The 20,505-nt window shown below is 57.0% G+C and overlaps 1 protein-coding gene across 1 annotated transcript in view; it reads left to right on the top strand.

The window, feature by feature from the left end:
- Positions 1–14,858, top strand: part of CAMK2A (calcium/calmodulin dependent protein kinase II alpha) — a 69,512-nt gene extending 54,654 nt beyond the window's left edge. The window contains exons 16-18 of the mRNA XM_075542714.1: positions 7,289–7,364; positions 9,691–9,785; positions 14,626–14,858. Of these exons, the coding sequence (XP_075398829.1) occupies positions 7,289–7,364; positions 9,691–9,785; positions 14,626–14,858 (404 nt within the window). The remainder of the gene's footprint in view (positions 1–7,288; positions 7,365–9,690; positions 9,786–14,625) is intronic.
- The last annotated feature ends 5,647 nt before the right edge of the window (positions 14,859–20,505 follow it).

The following is a 20,505-nucleotide window of genomic DNA, read 5'->3' as shown; positions in this document are numbered from 1 at the left end:
CCACGCCCACCCTCGTCGCTCCTCTAGGATGGGCACAGGCCAACGCAAGGGCTCTGCACTCATTGAAAATGTAGAAAAAGGTTGTTGGCCTAGACCAGTAGTTCTCAACCTTCTTAATGCCACGACCCTTTAATACAGTTCCTCATGTTGTGGTGACCCCCCCCAACCATAAGAGCATTTTTGTTGCTACTTCATCACTGTCATTTTGCTACTATGATGAATCGGGCAATCCCTGTGAAAGGGTAAACCCCCAAAGGGGTCACGGCCCACAGGTTGAGAACCACAGCCCTAGAACCCCCGGGAACTCAGCTAAACCTGATTAAACACTTCTCAGCACTTGAGCTACTCCACCTCCTAAGGAATGCAATGCTTGACGTGGGGCCTTTGCCCGTGTGATAAGTATTGTGGCCCAGTGCAACTCGGGCAGTAAAGCCCCAACCATCCCCATGCCAGCACTGCCTGGATGGATACTCTGGAAGACTTCCCCCACCCCGCCCAGCTCGGGGAAGAGGCCACTCTCTCACCACAACCTGGCACTAAGCACGCAGTCGTTCTGCTGTGAGGGCGCAAGGGACCGACCACCTTGGTACCAGGGGTAAAAAGGCATTCTTCTCCCAAGACGCGAACCCTTCATCTAAGGCCTGGAAGGGTGAACCATGAGGGACTCCACATCAGTGCGACCCAGCTCTCGACTGCCGGCCTGGAGCTCAGCCCGCTGCGAAGAACACAGATGAGCGACGGATGAGAGCGGAACTGGGCACAGCCCCCACAGAAGCTGATGGCGCCACACGGCAGAGATGGAGAGCACAGTGACACAGAGTGAAGGGATGACCATCGAGCTGCTCACAGACACAGTGACTGGATGTCTATTTGGTGGTGTAGAGTACCACCATAAAATATACCGTGTTAAATGCATTACCCAGAAGAAGCATTCCTCAGTCCAGTCAGGTGAGCCTCCTGAGCCCCGGGGACATCATCTGCTAAGCACACCGCTGGCCCTGCCCCTGTGGAGTCCACCGAGCCCCTGCCATTGCTAGGATGTGCCTCCTCATCTGGGCCTGCCCCCATGGTAAGAACTTGGCTTGGCCTTGGAACCTACGTCTTGGAGCAGATGGGGTCTGTGAAGGTGACCTAGCTCTGGGACTCCCCTCCAGAGAACATTTTCTGGACAACCTCAAGTTATTCAACCTCTCTGCACCTCCATTTCCTTAGCGGTAAACTCAGGCCAGTACCATCAAGTTGGATTCAGACTCAGATGGACCTCACTTAGGGTTTCTGAGATTACAGATCTTTATGGGAGCAGGCAGTCTCGTTTTTCTCCCTCGGAGTAGCTGGTGGGCTTGAACCACCGACCTGGTGGTTAGCAGTCCAATGCCTTACCCACAGCACCACCGGGTATGATGTCAACCGTCACAAGGTAGTACCAGCCTCCCTATTTTCTTGCAGCTGAAATGAGAGATTTGTCACGCTGCTGGTACTGGGTGTCACCAAATCGATGGCAGCTCGTCCTGTCCTTCTCCAGCACAGAATGAAACATGGCCCAGGCCGGCACCACCCTCACAGCGGTCCTTACATTTGAACCTGTGGTAGCAGCCACTGTGTTGACCCACGTCATGAAGGGCCTTCCTCTCCTTCGTTGCCCGCCCCTCCCCCCCCACTTTACCCAGCCTGGCGTCCTTCTCCAGGGACTGGCCTCTCCTGACAACATGTCCAACATCCATGAGATGAAGTCTCGCCGTCCTGCTAGTGTCTGCAATGCTGGTGGAATCGCTCCCCCATCCCAGCAGCATGCCGCAATGGCTTCGTAAATCCACACTTCTCTCCTTCAGGCTGGAGTTTGGGCTCGGATGGCAGAAAGCTACGTGGCATTCTCTTTAAGCATGCTTTCCTCCACGGTGATTTCGTGCCGGATGTTTGTATGCTAAGCGAACAAGCCGTATGTTCTGGACTAGATGGCAAGAGTTGTGCAAGTTGTTAACTCAAAGTACGAGGCGTCCGTGGCCTGTCCCATCTGGGGTGATGGGTTGGGGCTGCCTCTGAGAGGCCCTGCTTTTGCAATCCTCCTGCCCTGCTTTAGAGGGATCTGGATGGACATTTGTGTCAGGAGTTACAGTCTAGTTCACAGGGAGCTAAAGGAAGCTGGTGGCACAGTGGGCTGGGCATCGAGCTGACCACAAATTCAGCTGTTCGAACCCACTAGGGGCTCCGTGGGAGAGAGGCTGGCTGTCCCCATGAAGATGTTACATCTAAGAAGCCCCGAGGGGCAGTACTGCCCTGTCTGATAGGGTCTCTCTGAGTCGGAGCCCACTTGCTGGCCATGAGTTTGGTTTGGGTGGAGGCCCCTGTGGGCACCGTGGTTAAGCACACCGCTGCTGATCCAAGGCTGCTGCGGCAGCTTCACAGGAGAAAGGCTTTCTCCCCCAAAGATTAGGACCTAGCAAACTCCATGGGGTCGTGGTGCTCCAACCCCCATGGGATCACTATGAGTCAGAACTGACTTGCCGGCAACTAACAACCCCCCCCTCCAAAAGCCCCAGAGGCGAGATTTAGTGCCATGATGGCCCCCTGGTCAGGCAGCCACCTCTTCCTGGGCGTGGCAGGGAAGATCTCACCTCCCCGGCTCTGCCAGGCTCCAGGAAGGTTTCCAGCAAGCCACTTTCTGGTGCTAATTTGTTAAGTCTTCATACTAAGTGAGAGGAGCAGCTGGTGGGATGGACTGTGACCCAACATTAAAGTTAATTAGAAATGTCATCCTCCGGGGAACATTTTCCCCTAAGCAGAGAAAGGGACATTAATATTTCAGAGCACCCGGGCTGACTGCACTGGCCTGCTGGCGCCCTCTGAGCTGCCCGGGGCGCTGCCCTGCTCCCTCCCCAGCCCTCCTTCCTCCCAGAGCACCCCATGGAAAATGAATTTCCTCTCCAACCCAAGGAGCCATCTCAGACTTCCACCTCCATTGGGTGTGCTGTGTGACCTCAGGAGAGTCCCTTCACCTCTCTGGGGCTGCAGTTTCCCCATCTATAGAGCATGCTCCTGATTGGGAATGAGGGACAAGCCTCTCACAAGGTCCTGGGGGACTGCTGCAAAGCAGGGGCCCTGCCCGCTCAGCACTTCCTCCGGAACTCAGGACACTGGCCTTCAGATCCAGGGTGCATCCAGGAGGTTCCTGCCCGCCCACTACACACTGGCTTTCTGCATGGCTGGAGGCACAGGCTCACAGAGCTGGGGTCCGCAGGGGCCAGGCCAAGAGTGTGGTTAGAAGACCATGCTTGTGGGGCTCAGAGGTTGACTCGACCCACACTTGAGGTCCTTCTAAATCTGTGCGACCCTCTATGACGGAGCAGAACTGCCCCCGTGTCCAGGAAGTCTTTACTGGAGAAGAAAGCTTTGTCTTTCCCCCATGGGGTGGCCAGCCACCATGAGGGCTCTGAAGAATGGCTTAACTCTCAGAGGGCCTTCCTCTTCAGGATGATGTTTGGATGCTTCAACTCTGTAAGCACTGTCTCAGCCCTCCTGAATTGATGTGTGGAGCCCAGGCCGGAGAAGGGGACAGAAAATGCCACCACAGGACCAATACTATGCGAAAGTCACATCATATGTGAGGGGTGTACTGCACTCTGCTGGCAGGAAGGTCCTTGCCCCAGGGCCTGGGAAGGCCGGCTGGAAGAGGGCATAGGGGTGAAGAGCAGGCCCTCCCCACGGGACCCTGGAAGGCAAAATGAGCCCCAAAGGGTACTGCAAGGGGTGGTTTTCTTAGAGACGGAGTTTGACTTGAAGGAAGAAGGGGTCTGAGTGGCTCAATGACAGAAATCCTCACCTTCCCTTTGCCAGACTGCTCCTCCTGAGCAGCTTCCACCCCCTCCCACCACCCCCACCCGCTGTCTGTCAGCCGGAACCTGCAGTGGAGCGGATGCGGACAAGTCTCAGCAGAGCTCCCAGGCTCAGGTGCACGAGGAAGGGAGATCCGGGGACCCACTTCTGCGCAGAGAACTCGAAGGAGCGCTATATAGTCCAGTCTGCAGCCATTCAGATGAGGGGGGGGCGGTTCTGTCACTGCTGGGCCACTTGTGGAGTCAGGGGTCCACTCACTGGCAGCAAACACAATGACCACCCCACCACCCACCAGTGTGCCAGCCTCAAGGGCCCAGCCAACCACCACTTACCGGGATGTGGCTAACCAGGGGCAAAGCCAGTGAGGCATGCGCACACGTCGAGTGGGAGGTTGATTTCCAGAAAGAGGACTTGTAAAACTGTGCTGTCTCGGGCGGCAGGCTGGAGTCTCCTCCACTGGCCCCTGTTATCCGGTTTCCAAATAGTCACGACAGAGCTCCTTGTGTCGCTTGGCACAGCGCGTCACCACTCGCCTAAGTGTACGGATGCACAGACAGCCCTGGTAGTGCTGTCAGGTAAGTGTTGGACTGCGGACTGTAAGGCCAGTGGTTGAAACCCACCAGCCGCTCTGCAGGGGAAAGATGAGGCGATGTGTGGGGCTCAACTCGATGGCAGTGCTTTGGGGGTTTTGGTCCGTTTTGTTGTTTCTATGAAAGAACCCGTCCTGGCTTTTGGTGAGGCCCGTGTGATGTCGGCTATTTCTACTGATGAGCTCTAAACACAATGCGCAGAGCAGTCCTGTGATTGGACAGGTCTGGATGACTGGAGGAAAAAAAATCCAGGAACAATCTTCTATGTGTAAGAAAGAGCTTCATATCAAGAAGCTTAGATATCAGGAGATCATCCCAGCCCGGTCCAACTCAGGTCCATAGTCTGACACTAGTCCATCAGGCCCTCTTCAGACTCACGCAGTCACATGCAACGATGCAGCAAGATCTCAGGCCAGGGGGTGCGATGCCATCTGGAGCCAATGGTGGTGGCTCTGGCAGGCCTCAGAGACTCTTCAACAGGAAGGTGAAGGCAGAGGGGGAGGGGGGGAGCCCCCAAGGCACTCCTTATGAGAAGGCCACGCTCACAAGGAGGCACCATCAGGCTGTGACCTGATTGACAGGCTACACTCTCATATCCCTTCGAGCTGGCATACCACGGTAAGTATCTGCAGTATCCCCATTCTACATCCTGGGGCACTGAGGCACCTCGCCCTGGGTCACACGGAGCCAAGACCCAAACTCAGCAAGACCGGCCCCTGAGCCCCTCGGGGACGAGATGACATTGCTGGATGCCACGCAATGCCCAGCTGGGTGGGTTCTGAAGGCGTACAGATAGCATGAGCGCACCAGTCCATCAGAGGCCATCACCCCGGTTCCCCAGGGGAGCAGCTGGAGGGTGTGGTGGGAGGGGGTCCTTGGACCTATCTTTCTGGACCTCTTCCCATCCTCAGTCTCCACGTCCCCGGGGAAACACAAAGGAAGCCAGGCACTGTGTAGCGCCTCAGAGCGCAACTCCAGGGGGGTTTCAGAAACATATCACCATACCTTTCTTCCGAGGTGCCCCTGGGCACGTGGGAACTCCAGTCTTTCCGCTAGCGATGCGGTGTGCAAATCCTTTACACCCCCAGGGACCTCTGGTCACTGGCCGAGAGGTTGCAGATGGTCACCAGTGCATCTTCTGAGAGCCCACCAGGTGCTCAGGGCTGTGAGGGCATGGGGTCCTGCCCTGAGAGGCAGGTGGCGTGGAGCAGAGGGTGAGGGGAAGTGGAGGTGACTCGGAGCTTATCATTTAAGCTCTCTCACGGTGACTGGCAAGAGACCACCACAGTGAAGTCTGCCCTGAGAGTCCAGATATTTTGGGCAGAACAGACAGGGCAATGCCAGGCCCACACATTCATTCATTCATTCATTCATTCATTCACGAAAGCCTCTGGGGCCAGGCCTGTTCTAGGCTCCATGTAACCTCAGGGCAAAGGCAGCTTCAGGCCAGCCTCTGTGTGGAATGGGGCCCCTTTAAACAAGAGGGTGAGGATTTTGCTAAGACCAGGAGCGTGTGGGAGAATGGTGGCTGGGAGCCAGGCTCCGCACCAGGAATGCCCTGTGTCCTTCGGCAAGTCACAACTCTTACCGTGCAACAGTATTCCCATCCATGTGGCAGGGGCTGGATTTCCTGACCTTCCGGGATTCTTCTTGGCCTGATGCCTTGTGACTCTGTCTTCTGGGCGCCCGGTGTGAAGGCAATGGCCCTGGTATGAGGAGTGGACAGGGACAGACAGGCCTCCAGCAGGCAGAGAACTGTGGGGACTCAGACTGAGCTGGGCCTGTCACTGCCCCAACCCTGCTCCAGGAGGCTGGTCGGGTTTTTGCGGCCGGGCAGGGAATCTGGTGAGACTTCTGCTGAAGTCGGCTCAGAGCCAGCGTACCTGGCCTGTGTCGCTGCTCAGGTTTCTCTAGTATAAATTCAGGGGAGCCCAGCTCTGCCACCTCCCGGCGTGTTTGTGAAGAGCCAACCTGGGTGGGAGGTGCCGGCAATTCCAGCACTCCCAGGGTGTCCCTGCTGCGTGCCAGGCTCTGGGCCAAGTGCTCCAGCAGCATAGCCTCAGCCCACCCTGAGAACAAGCCAGCCAGTAGGCCTCTGCCGCCCCCCTTTGACAGACCGGGAAGATCACATGGTTTGTCTGCGTGTAGGCTGAGCGTGAGCTGATGCTGAAACCTGGGTTCTTTCCCCTGTGTGTGAAGGAGGCCTAGGCCCCACTTCACATATGGGAAAGCTGGGCCTCAAGATACCACCGAGCTAGTAAGAAGGCATGAGCCCAGGGCCCCCAGCGTCTAGCCCTGCACTGGGGATCCGGGGGCGCAGGGGAGCCAGGTCTCAGCAACTTGAGTTCCTTATGTCCGGAAGGTTCTCAGGGGCTCCGTGCCTGATTTCTCCAGGCACCCAAATGGCACCCATAACTCACCAGGACTCACTGCAAGAGGTGCTGCAGGATCCCTGGACACCTTTTGACCCTGGAAGAGGTGCCCCTGGTTCATGGTGGCCAAGGACAAAGGCTACTCCTTGCAAAGCAAGAGGGCAAGGACACCTCTCATCCTGTAGAGTCATGACCAGGGTGCTGTTCGGGCCTGGCGTCAGCACAATGGTTGGTTGGGTCCAGGAAGGCAAAGGCTGCCCGCCCAGATGCTGGCTCTGTCTTATCCAGTGGAGGGAACTTTGACCTTGTTCATCTTGTGAAACCTGTTTCTCCTTTCGGGAAATGGGGTCAATGAGACATATGTCCCCAGGATGATGTGAAGACCAACAACATCATTGGTAGGAGGTCCCTGAGTGGGGACCCCCGGCTGGCACGCAGTGGGGACTCGGGAGTCAGTATTGCTATGACCACCTCTCTGCTCCTCCTGCCTTGCAGTGCGGAAGCAGGAGATTATTAAAGTGACGGAACAGCTGATTGAAGCCATAAGCAACGGAGACTTTGAGTCCTACACGTGAGTCGCTGGGCGCATTCTGCATGTGCCCCTGCCTGGATCTCGCTTCAGGGGGTGCTGGTGGTTACTTTGGGGGTTCTCGTCTCGGACCCTCGCTGGCTCTCCTTGCATGTGCTGTGGGCCAGGTGGAACGATTTGGCTCTGTATTCGGACTTCCTGCTTTTCCGTTTGTGAAATTTTCTGCTAGCAAGCCTCCTCTGTGTCTGCCCCACCTCCTCTTCCATCTTCTCCCCAGGAGCAATGCCAACACACGTCTATGCTTCCCAGGGAATGAGGGGGGCTGTCCCCAGTGTGGGGGGTCCCCAGGATAAGCTGGGAAGATGGGGACAGATCCCTTATTAGCCCTACTGCATGGCCCTGGTCCTCAGCTTGGACTTCCTCAGACTCCCGGCCTCTGAGGGGTAGATCGAAGGACATAGGCAAGAATCCACAGGGTGTGTGTGCTATGAGCTGAGGTGAGCCACGGTACCACAGGATGGAACCTGCACTCACCTGGGAAGGAGACAGAATACGGGGGGCGGGGGGGGGGGAGATCACGTGGATGGGAACGAGTGTGAGATGATACCCGTGTGCAGCAGGATGGGCTCCGGGAGGCGGTGCCCAGGCTGAACCAGAGCGCCCCCTGGGGCTCACTCGGCGGAAGGGTCGGTACCCAGCTTTGGGCTCTGTCTCCCCAGCACTGACAAGGCTTTAGATGTGGCCTTGAACCCCCAGGTCCCCCTCCTGCCTGTGGGTTCAGGTGAGATGGTAATAACAGGGACAGGGCTTACTCCTGGGCAGCCTGATTCAAGGTCCCACTGAGCCCAGAACTGGGGTTTATCTTCCAAAGGCTTGGCAGGCCAAGCACATTTTGACTGTGGGGAGGAGGTTTGTGGCTGGGCGTGGTGACGAAACCCCCAGAAAGTAACCGGCTTTCTCTGGAGGACAAGGACGTTGGCAGGAGCATGTGTGAGCCGAGCCCAGCATGCTTCTCCGGGTGTGCATGCACGTGTCCTCTGCGCACGTGTGTGGGATGTGGAGAGGGCAGGGTGCACAGGCGTGTGTGCCTGGGTGTCACATCCAGCACGGAGCCGGGTGGATAAAGGGTCTCGATGTGACTGTGGGATGGGTTAGCAGGGTCTATCATGTTGGTGGTTCCGGAAGGACAGAGGGAGGGGCCCCCAGGAAGCTCAAGCCTGCCCCAGCCATTTGGGTGGCCCTGGGGAGCCCCTCCTCCCCCTGCAATGTCCCTGCCTCTGGCATCTGAATCCTGACCCCTGGTCATGACCTCTAATGTTGGTGCCTCTCAGTCTGGCTCTGTAACTCTTCATCTCCCTGGACCTCCAGCCCCCAAGTCCCTATATCCAAGAGGCAGAATGCCCACATACCTCCAGGAGTGGGGCTCCCCCTGCAGCCATGTGTGTGTCAGTCTCCAAGACACTCAAAGTTGGCTTTGAAACAGGCCTCTCCTGCTGCCTTGGACCTCCAGTTCTGGAAGATTCTAGTCTGAATCATGCATACCCACCTCCTCAAACCCCGAACAACATAATCCCTCTGGAGCATCTGAGCCCCGAAGGGAGAGGTCAGCTGCCTGGGCTCTCAGGGATGAGCAGGATGGAGAAGCAGGCCTCTCTGTCTCTCAGATCCCAGCCATCCGCTCAGCCAGTGCTGCCCTGACATCCTCTTCCCAGCACAACCAGGTGCAGGCCTTACTTGTGCTGGGGCCTGGGGTCATGGTCAGGGCCACAAGGCTCATCTTGAGCCACAGAAGACTCCAGAGACCTGGGAAGGAGAGATTGGTTTTCCTCCTTCCTGCTCCTGGTGGAAGAGGACCCCGAGGAACCAGTCAAGCTGCTGCCAATGATAGGGCACTTTGGGTCAGATGGACAAGCCTGGTTTGACGAATGCAAGCCACATCCATGTGGAGGAAAAGGTGCCCCTTTGGAGTAGACAGAGCAGGAAGGAGCCCCCTCTGCCTGGCGGGGGAGCTGCAGGCTAGAGAGGGGAGAGCAGGCTGAGTTCCTCCCCAGCTGGCCCCTGGGCATCACACAGCTTGGCCCAACGTCACGGTGCGAGGTGTGGAGACCTCACACTGCTGACAAGGGTTCCCTCCCAGTCAGTGGCAGTGCCAGGACCTGACCCATCTTTCCAGTTCTAAATGCCCTACCTGTCGGCCCTGGCAGGCCCTTTTCCACCGGCAGCCTTACTGGGCCTGTGAGGCAGGCTGGACTGAGTCCATCCCTTAGGTATGGCCCCGGGTAGCCCACTTCCTGCCCCAGCAGACTCTGTGGGTCTGAAGTTCCTCCAGAAGTGAGCTCAGCCCTCTTTCTCTGCCCTCCTTCCCCAGGAAGATGTGCGACCCTGGGATGACAGCCTTCGAGCCTGAGGCTCTGGGGAACCTGGTTGAGGGCCTGGACTTCCATCGATTCTATTTTGAAAACCGTGAGCCAATCTCTTCTCTCTCGGGTGCCTGTTGTCTGCTCTCCTGTGTCCCCTGTCCAGTTGGATGGCGCATCAGGGTGACAGGCAGGGCCCAGGGGCGGCTCAGGAGCCCAAGGAGTAGAAGAGCCTGTGTGGACAGGGTGGGTACCCTCTTGGCTCCTGCTTCTAATGCTGTGTAGGAGGCTGTCAGCTGTCACTCCTGTGGCCGAGGATGGGGGAAGGGACCCCCATGACAGGGGAATGTGTGGCCAGCCCTCTCACCCTGCCTACCTACTGCCTTGCCAGGGGCCTGCGGAAGGGCTCGATTCCCACTGAGTGGTTAAAGGAGGTTTCCCTCAGACCCAAAAGACCAAATTATGTGCTTGACACTTGGGACCATTCTGGCTGCCCAAATGGTGACAGCTGTTCCAGGCTGAGCAAGTGTCCCCATGGGGAGAGGAGAGGCCCTGAGCTCCCACTCTGTGCCCTGCCTGTTTGTCTAGGTCTCTGTCCTGTATGTCTGTCCTTCCTGGGTCCCTGGTCTACAGGAGGGCCAATCTCGGCCTTTCTGACTCGAAGCTGACAATGAGGCTGGACCTATGTGTGCCTTTGTCTGCAACTCTCCTTGGTCAGGGGTCCTGGGGAGATCAGCCAAAGCCAGAAAGAAAGAAGGGTCCCCTCCCTCAATGAAGGGCACATACCTCTGAGGTGCCACAAGACGATTTGGGGTCAGTAAGTAAGAGGAATCTGCAGTGAACAATTTCACATGGGTTTCCTATCAAAGATATGGTAATAATAATTAATAAATAAACAGCGGAAATGGTTCCCTACCGGTTAGTAAGTAAACACAAGGAAGCCCATGCTTGCCATACTTGCTAGATACTCTGTCCCCATCAGGGATTGTAAATGTGCAAAACAACAGCAGCAAAAGGAGCGTACTGTGGGGCGGGAAGGAAGCCCAGCCAGACCTCCAAACACTGCCTTTGATGTGGTGCACAAACGGGAAGCTATTGACTCCAGATTAGCAAGCAAGCACAAGGAAGCCTCTGCTTACCTTGCTGTGTATCCTCACAGTTTTGGGTACAGATAGCCCCCAGCCACACACATACCTGCAGTAGTTCACAGAGTGAGAAGCTTGCCCCCTTTATGATGCTCTCAGAACCCCCCGCTTCATCAGGAGAAGCTTAGTGGGTGCTAGCCTGACCTGCATACCTCTCTGTCCAACAGTGGAGTTTGGCACGGGTCCCTCGAAGGCAAGAGCAGGAGCTGGGACTCGATTTTGCTTTCACTGGGTTTCTTACTACGCTCCCCCTCCTGCCCTCCTGGTGGTTGGTGAGGAGTGTTCGAGAATTCATTGCTGTAAATGAACAGAGCGTGTCAGTTGAAGGGAATCGTCTAATGGCATTATTACAGGCAGCAGAATTTAAATGACAGAAGCAGAGGCAGCTGAGCTAGTCCAACTCTTCCCCATCGGGGGAGGGTAGCAGGGGATACTGAGACCCAGAGAGAGGAGAGGGCCTGTCCAAAAGCACTTGAGCAGCGGCTAGCAGAACCCAGACCTTAGTGGCTCCAGGGCCCCCTTCCCCATGCCACGCCCCCCTCCCCCCCACCCCTCCGGATTCCCTCTCTTCTGCGCACTGGACAGTACTCAGCACTCCTGCTGGTACAGCCCCTCCCCCAGGCCACCAGACTAAATACTCAGTCAGTGCTGATGCACTGTGACCCTATAGGGCAGGGGAGAACTGCCCCAGAGTTTCTGAGACTGTAACTCTTGGTGGGAGTAGAAAGCCCCGTCTTTCTCCATTGGAGTGGCTAGTGGCTTTGATCTGCCAATCTTTCAGTAAGAAGCCCAACACATATAACCTCTATGCCACCAGGCTCCTGATCCTGGAATGCAACACACCTAAAAGAGCTGCGAGGGAGGGAGCTGCATCTTCCCCAACCAATCAAACCCTGGTCCTCCACACTTAGCAAAGGGAGCTGGATTCTAATGGGAGAAGAGGTAGCTGGGCCCCAGGAGGACTATCATCCTGAAGCACCCTAGCACAACATGTAACCGCCATCAGCCAGTCTGTCCCCTAGGGGCGCTAGTTCTCCACGATGAGCCCGGTGACCAGGTAAGACCTGCCTCTACAGATTCGGCTCTGGTGGCAGAAAGGAATAACCAGAGAGACGGCCGACCTGCCCTGGGCCTCCACCACACCACCAGGGCTCCATGCTCTATCCAGTCTGCCCGAGGGAGAAAGACAGGGCTTCCTACCCCTGTAAAGAGTCGCTGATGTCAGATGGATCTTGGCTCGAAGCAGAGAATGCCAGAAAGACGTTCACTTGTGATTCGTTGATGATGTAAAACCATTCAACTGTGTGGACCCTAAAAAGCTGTGAATCGTCTTGAGGAGAAGGGGGGTTCCAGAGCATGTCATTGTGCTCCGTTGGATCTGCACACGAACCAAGAGGCAGTTGTGGGAACAGCGCAGGGGATCCTGCATGGTTTAAAGTCAGGAAAGATGTGTGTCAGGGCTGTATCCTCTCTCCAGACTTGTTCAATCCATATGCCGAGCAAATCATCAGAGAAGCTGGATTACTTTAAGAAGAGTGTGGCATCCGATTGGAGGAAGGCTTATTGACAAGGAAGGCTTTTGTCATCAGTATGCAGTTGAAACAATCTTGTTTATTTGGGAGGTGAGGAGGATTAGAAGCAGATTCTAATCTGTCCCATAGGGTCACGGTTGGATGAACTGGACGGCAGTGAGTTTTGTTTCTCAGTGGATCTGAAGACAATCAAGGATTGTAGCCCTCAGTTTGGATTATAGCTCAATGGTCAAAGCCAAAATCCTCACAACTGGACCAATAGGTACCATCAGGATAAGTGGGGAAATGGTTGATGTTACCCAGGATTGGGTCTTAGTTGGATCCACAATCAGTGCTCATGGAAACATCAGTCAAGAGACCAGTAGGTGTATTGCACTCGGTACATATGCTGCACGAGACCTCTTTATAGAGTAGGGAAGAACAAGTATGTCACTTTGAGGACTAAGATGTGCCTGACCCAGCCATGGTGTTCTCCATTGCCTCACACACACGTGAAAGCTGGACATTGAATAAGGAGATGGCAGAAGAATCGTTGCGTTTGCATTGTGGTGCTGGAGAAGAAAGTACCATGGGCAGATTGATCTGTGCTGGAAGAAGTAAGGCCAGGATCCTCCTTCAAGGCCAGGATGATGGCAAGATTCCGTCTTCAAGACTTTGGGCATCTTGTCAGAAGAGCCCGGTCCCTGGAAAGGGACATCATGTTTGGTAAAGTGGAGGGGCAGTGAAAACAAGGAAGACCCTGCAGGAGATGGCTTGACACCGTGCTGCATCCACGAGACGGGCCCAGGCCTGCTGGGAACAAGGGTGAGGATGGCACAGGGCCCTGCAGTGTTTCTTTGTGTGGTGCTGACAGTTGCTATGGGTCGCAGCTGACTCAATGGCACCTCACACACAGAGTGGCAGTCTTGGAAGCTCACAGGGGCAGTTCTAACCAGTCCTATGAGGCCGCTATGCGTTGGCATCGACTGGGTGGCAGTGAATTGTATTTTTTAGTTGATCTGAGTGAAGTGGTGGAAAGTGTCTGAACAACAGCGACTAGGTGGCAGCTGGTAGCGCACAGCCCGGGGGCTGCTTGCAGGTTCTTTGTCTGCACTTCCCCCACAGCTCCTGACCTCACCCTGTGGCCTCCAAAGCCATCCTTCCAGGGCCACGGTTCTAAGGCGCTACAGTTCTCAGGTGCCCGGTCTACTTTAGAGGTGGCTGAGGAAGCTCACAGCCTCTCTCTGGGGTGTGGATGCACCTCACAGGGCCGGTTGGATGTCTGACATTCCAACTGCCCTACCTGTTGAGATAGAATTTCCTCTGCAGCGACTCTACTGGAGAGAGCAGACCTGCCCCCAGAGGGCTTCTAAGTACACCATCTTTATGGATGGCCACTGCCTCGTCTTTGTCCTGTGGAGTGGCTGGTGGCGTTGAGCCGCCAACCTGTCCATTAGCCTCCAGGTGCTTAACCAGGGCGCCCCCCCTCCCCAAAGCCCAAACCCACCGCCACCCTCCATAGATCTTCAGGGACTGTAACGCTTTAGGGGGCCAGATAGCCTCCCGGGCTCCTTAAATTCCAAAGAGATGCCCACAATCAAAGCGAGAGGTTTCACATGAAAGTCCAGCTGTCCTACTTTCCTCGGACTCGGGAGGTTCCAGTGACACTGGTTGAACTCAGGCAGCGAACGCGGGCCGCTTTCTTCTTCACCTTCCCGGCCACTCCCTACCGCCTCTCTAACCCCGAGGCACTGGTCAGCTGGCACACAGCCAGCCTCTTACCCCAGCTCACACCAAGGTCCCTCCCCCAACTTCGTACTTGCCGGCTGCTGCAGAGGTTTGAGGTTCCGTCTGTGGCCTTAACTACCCGTATCTGATTCTTAAGCTAACTTGGTCTTATGCTTCTGGTCCAGAGATGCTGATTCTAAAATCCTGTTCCCCTAAGAAGGCAGCGTAGCCCCTGGGTTGCTCAGCTGCTAATCAGAAAGGCCGAAGGTTAAGTCGATCCAGGGGTGCCGCCAAGGAAAGGCCTGGCCCTCTACTCCCCCAAACTCAGCCATTGGACACCTAGCAGAGCAGTCCTACCTCCACCCTCAGGGGCTTGCTCTTCAGCAGCTGGTTACTGGCTGGACTTGAGGAATGGGTGTCTACTATCCACTATCTAAGCTGGGTGGGGGGCTTCTTGCTTGCTTGCCTCAGAGGTGGCTCAGCAGGAGGTCTTGGGAGTGGGGTGTGAAGGAAGTGCAGAGGAGGCCCAGATGCATCTTCCCTGCCCTGACCCTATCTCCAGTGTGGTCCCGGAACAGCAAGCCGGTGCACACCACCATCCTGAACCCACACATCCACCTGATGGGCGATGAGTCGGCCTGCATTGCCTACATCCGCATCACGCAGTACCTGGACGCCGGCGGCATCCCCCGCACGGCCCAGTCCGAGGAGACCCGCATCTGGCACCGCCGGGACGGCAAGTGGCAAATCGTCCACTTCCACAGATCTGGGGCACCCTCCGTCCTGCCGCAGTAAGGGCCCTGCCTTCACCCCTGACACAGGCCAATTCTCCAGGAGATTTGGATCTGAAGGGGCAGATTGGGGGGCGGGGACGGACGGCGGGGGGCGGGTGAACAGGGATGGGGGCAGGGGCATGTGCAGGGGGGAGGCCAGCCGACGGGGGCAGGAGCTTAGGAGTAGCTGGAACTACATGGAAAGGGGGGGTGGGGACGGTACCCATGCAGAAACGCAGCCCCTACCCTGGCCCCGTGTCTTGCAGCTGAAGGACCAGGCCGAGGGGTCGCTGTGTTGCTGGGCCACAGAGACCCACTCTTTGTCCGTGGAATGTGGCTGCGGGTTCTCCCACTTGGATTCAGCTGGAATTCCCTTCACCACGTCCCCCACCGCCATCGTCATCACAGATCGCCTCCACACCTGCGCCAGGAACAACTGTCTGTTCACAAAAGCCATCCCGTCTCTCCCTTTCGCCTCATCTCCCTCGAAGCCGCCCCTGCCAGGGTGACCCTCCCCAGGCTTGGGTGCCAGGGGGCTGGCTCCCAAGACCACCCTTTGTGGCTATCAGCTAGGACCAGGGGCTGGGGAGGAGGAGGGGCAGAGTCCTGTGGGATGTGCTCCTCCCCCTCCCCGCTGGATGGTTGGGCCAATGAGTCCCCAGGCCCCTGAGCCAGCCCCTGTGGAAGCAGGTACTAGAGCACCACACCTGCTACAGGAGCTTCAGGCCTGAACGTGACACTTGACCCTCTCCCGCCCTGACTTCTTGGTCCTTGCTGACTCCTGGCCTCCCCCTCTGTGTGGGGGGCATGTCCTCTCAGGTTGCCCCCACTCCCCCTGCCCCCTGGTTATGTTTACCTCCAACACCTGACCCACCCGACCACCATCCCCAACTCATGTGGGGTGAATTCCAGCACCTCTGAATCCCAGGGAGGGAACCCCGTTGTTTCTCGGGGAGAAGAAAGCAGCGTGTAGGCTTCGCTTCTACTTGGACCGCATGCCTTTTTATAGCCAGACTTCCGTGTATTTCGTAAATGGGGTTCCCGCTCATGGGTATTTATGTAATCACTAGACCTCTCCAGTTGTGGGGCGGACGGGCGGGATGGGGGTGGGAAGAGGGGTAGCTCTTTTCTGTTCAATATCTCCTGTTTTAATTTAATTTTGCGTCATCTCTGAGGTGGGCTTAGTCACCGGTGGACTTGTGGGACCCAGTTGGACTCGGCCCTGGTTGTGGGGGATGGTGGGGGTGGGGCGGCCTCTCTGAAGCTCATAGAAGTTCTTTGAGGCTGGTGCGAACCTCCAATGTCAGTGCAGAACAGAGGGGGAGGCTGTCAGGACAGGACTACCTGGGCTTCTCTGCTTCTCCCACAACCAAGCTTCCCAAGGTTCCATCCATCCCTCCTACCACATCCGCTTGTCCCCTGGGTCCCCTGCCCACCTCAGGGGGGACCATAAAGCTTGTGTCTTCATTGCTTTCCCCCTGGCCGTCTGACTGCCAGCAGACTCCAGGAATCTCCCCTCTCCATGCTTTCCCCCCATCTTGGGTTTGCAGCCCCTGCCTGCTCCCTCCTCCCCCCCCGGGGGTGACGGATGCATCCCCTCAGGGCCTACTGTCCACACTGTTTTCTTTGCATGACTTTATATGCAGTAAATATGTTGGAAAAACAAAAACAAATGACAAAAAGAAGAAGATGCACTCAAGCAAAACCAATCTTCATGTTTTGGGATGAGAAAAACAAATAGAGGTCGTATTCTCAGTGTCCGACTCGGGATCAGTACTTCCTCTCTGTGCTCTGGCCTCTGTGTGGCCCTGCTTTGCCAGCACGAGATACTGTACCCTCTGGAGGATGTTGGAGGGGGGCGCTGCATCCCCAGAACCTGGACAGGGCTCCGGTACCCCTGACCCTTCAGGGAGTCCCTAGGGGCTATTGTCTGGAGCAGGGCTGGTGGGGGGGTTTGATCCAGAACTTTCTGAGTTGCCCCTGATCACCCACTGTCTGCCAGGTTCTATATCTGCTCCTGCTACCTGGGGCTGAAGACTGAGAGCAGCTCAGACAGGTTGGACAGGAGCTATAGGTCAGGAGGAGCCTGCCAAGGCCCCCTGACTTCTAAGCTGGACCCTCAATGGCCTCTGTCATTGGCAGAGAGCCCACTGCCCACGCCCAATGGAGGGCACTTAGCTGCCCTGGGCCCAGAGGGCATGCCTGAAAGACCAGTGATCCCAGTGCCCCAGCCTACGGCCACCGGCCTTGCCCACAGGCTCCCAGCTGCCCAGGCTAAAGGCAGGTGTGGCCGCCACCAGGGGACACTGCAAATACTGTGGCAAGGCCTGGTCCCCCTTCTGCAGCCTCAGTTTCCCTATTTGTTAAAAGGGTTGAAGGTTCCTACCCAACCTGTATTTTAAGGCTGATGGGGACACACAGCCTAAGGGTGTGAAGCCTAATGCAGCAGGAGAGCTTATTGGCCTGGCTGAAGCCTGGCCTCCTGCTTCCCCCGGGTGTGGCCGCCCTCTGCTGCCTCCCTGACCTGCGGCCCCCGGGTCCCCTCTTCGGTGCCCGTCAGCTGCTCAGCAGTGCTGCAGGGGAAGGAGCACCGTTTGGGAGATTAGTGGCTTCAACTCCCAGCTGTGTGGCCAGGTCCTTTCCCCTCCCTGGGCCTCGGTTTCCGCAGCAGGGGAAATGGAGCTGGAGGCCCCCGAGGTCCTGCCTCTCATTGGGTAGCACCTCTCCTGTTCTCTATGCCCCTCTCTTTTCTTCTCCAAGTGCCAGAGACACAGAGGCAGCCCCACCCCGGGCTGAGATGGCCTCACTGTGATGGCCACTCCTGTGGGCAGACAGCCCCCCCCCCCCGGGGTAGACCCCAGGGCACTGGGCATTCCCTGGAGGCAGCAGGCAGGTGATGCTGGAAGAAAAAGCCACCCAGAGCCCAGCCAAACCAGACAAGCCCCTGTGCTCCTCCAAACCGACCTTTAGATGCAAAAAAAAAAAAAGCACGGCTTGGCCGTGCCGGAGGTGATGGGAAAGTGCTCTCCTGGGTTTGGGCCCACCGTGTGGCACACCTCCACATACACCACCTCCCATGCCTTCCCACCCCGTGCTGCTTTCCTTGTTACCATTTTTTTGGGGGGTCAGTTCCTTTTTTTTAAATATGTGGCTGTGAACTTGAATGACCACTGCTCAAACTTTCTGCTATTGGGGGGCTGGGGGTGGGAAGCAGGGTGTCTGTTTCATTCCTGGTGTTTTCAGTGCAATAAACAGCTACCAACTTCTGTGCACACCTTGCCTCTCTGACTTGCTGAAGACAGCTCCTTCCCCACCACCCCAATTGCCAGAAGTCTTGATCTCAGTGTTTGACTCTGCTTAGGTCTCCTGCTCAGCACTGAAGCCACTTACTGAGGTGTTAGAGGGGGCAGTGGGAGGGGGGGGTCACCTCCCACCATGCTTTCCTTAGAGCCAGGGTGGATCATCTTCCTGCCAGGTACATAGGTGCCCCCAAACAGTCTACGGCTGAGCTCCCTCCTTGGGGCCCCCAAAGAAAAGAGGGGCTCCAGAAGAACACCCATCTCTTCCTCCTCCCCCTCCTCCCCTCCCCCAGCCACTGCACCTCACAACATGCCCTTAGAAAAGGAGCGGAGGAATAAGAGGGCCCAGCAGGAAGGCTTTGTGGGTCTTGGAACCCAAGTCAGAGCAAGGGTGGGCTGTGACCTGGTCAGGTCACGTGAAGGTGGCTGACAGCCCTTCTGTGTTCACAGAGGACTTGCAGGGCTGAGATCCAGTGCCCCCAAGGCCAGGCTAAGCCCCCACAGAAGCCAAGCCCTCACCCTAAGCCATGCCCTGAGAGGCCTGGCGACACAGGACCTGGAGGTGTGCCCGTGGAGCCCACAGGCCCCTCTAGACTATGCCCCACGTGTCCAGGGTGCAGTGTTTCTCTCCCAGGACTGGAACCTGCCACAGAGCAGGCAGACATCCTCCCTGCTGCCAGGAGGGTGGCCCTGTGTTCACACACGTGACCAGCTTCACAGGGAGAGCAGGCACAGGCTGGGAAGACAAGAAGGGGGAAGGCTGCTGAGGGGCCTGACAGCTCCCATTTACACTCTTGCCCTGGGCCCCCGCCAAGGTTAGTGACCTACCTCCCCAGTGCTTCCCAGGTACACTCTCTCCCCTGGGTGTCCGCGAGGACTAGAGGGCTTGGGCTGCCATTGTAGATACTGGCCAGCAGGCGGCAGCACAGGAGCAGGTTACGGGCAGCCCTGGACCCCCTGTGAGTGGCTTCAACTCTCAAAAACTACTAACAACTCCACGTCCAGCGCATTCATGAGTCCACAGGTGCACGGTGCTAAATTTATTGATAAGTTCACAATGTGCTTCCAAACCACGTGCTTGCCCCAGTTCACCCTTACAACAGGAAAGGGAAAGACACTGAGCTTCAGGGCAAAGAGGCTTCCTCCAAGGCAGAGAGGCAGGACTCAGCCCCATGCTTTGCCAATAGGCCTCTGTCCGTCTGTCCCTTCCTGGGGCTCCCTGCCCTGCTCAGAACTGGATGGCGCCTCTGGATAGCCAGCACAGCATTACTGCGGTTCTCAGAAACCCCCTCTTCCCATCCTCTGTTTACTTCCAGCAATTTTCCCATCTTGCCACTGTCTGCACCCACAGGCCTCTGTGCTGCAAACCCCACTGCAGATGGCTGCTTCCCATCCCTCCTCTCTTGCAGAGCAGCAACCCCTCAGCCTCAGAACACTGCCCCACTATCTCCCTCCTCAGCCTCAGCTGGGCTGGATCCCACTGTGGGCCTCCACAGCCCCCTCTCCCTACCTCACACTAGTGCTGTGATGGGAAGTCACCTTGGCTTCAAGCCCACCCACTCACCCCTTAGGAGAAAGAAGGAGGTGGTAGTCAACTTCCGCTAGGATTGCAGCCCAGAGACTGTGGCCTCTGGGGTAGTCCTTCTGTCCCTCACGGGGTTCAGAGCCAGAATCCACTGGATAGCCCCTGAAGAGCCAGCAAGTGCCCACTGTCCTGTAGGGAATCCCCCTGAAGGGGCAGCCTCTTGTCTGGGCCCAGGCTGCACACCACCGCCACTGGCCGTGTCCTCATTGCAGTTGGCCCCTGGCCTTTGTGTGCTGCTGCGCGGAGGGGAGGAGCCCTGGTGGTGCAGTAGTTTGTGTGTTGGGCTGCCAGCCGGCAGGCAAGCAGGTTGAATGCGCCTCCACTCTGCAGAAGGAAGTTGAGGCTGTCTGCCCCTGTGCAGGTGTGCAGCTTCGCAAACCCCACAAAGCGGTTCTGCTCGGGGGCTGTGAACCGTGATTGGCTCCATGCGATGGCTTTATTTGGGGGTGGGCCTCTGGGAGGTGGGTGCCATGTGGACATGGGCACCCGATGACCGAGTTCCAGGCCTGCCCTACCCACCTCCTCTATTCAAGCCCCTTCCAGCCTCCCTCTAGCCTGTGTGCACGGTATCCCCTTCAATCCCAGGGTGCAGGTGCCTGCTTGGCCCTCCCAGGAGTAGGGAGGTGAGGCACAGACTCTCAGTCACATGGCCAGCCAGCTTCCCTGGGCACAGACTGCCTGTGGTGAGCCAGACCCATGGCTTGACCCCCAAGATGCCCCCCCATGGTGCCTACTAGAAGAGCAAGGGGCAGGAGGAGAGCCAGAACTCGGACAGGCTGGGGGGT

This window comes from Tenrec ecaudatus, chromosome 2, assembly GCF_050624435.1.
Source record: "Tenrec ecaudatus isolate mTenEca1 chromosome 2, mTenEca1.hap1, whole genome shotgun sequence".
Taxonomy (NCBI): domain Eukaryota; kingdom Metazoa; phylum Chordata; class Mammalia; order Afrosoricida; family Tenrecidae; genus Tenrec; species Tenrec ecaudatus.
Note: the sequence above shows the minus strand (reverse complement) of the source record. Positions and strands in the feature narration are given on the sequence as shown.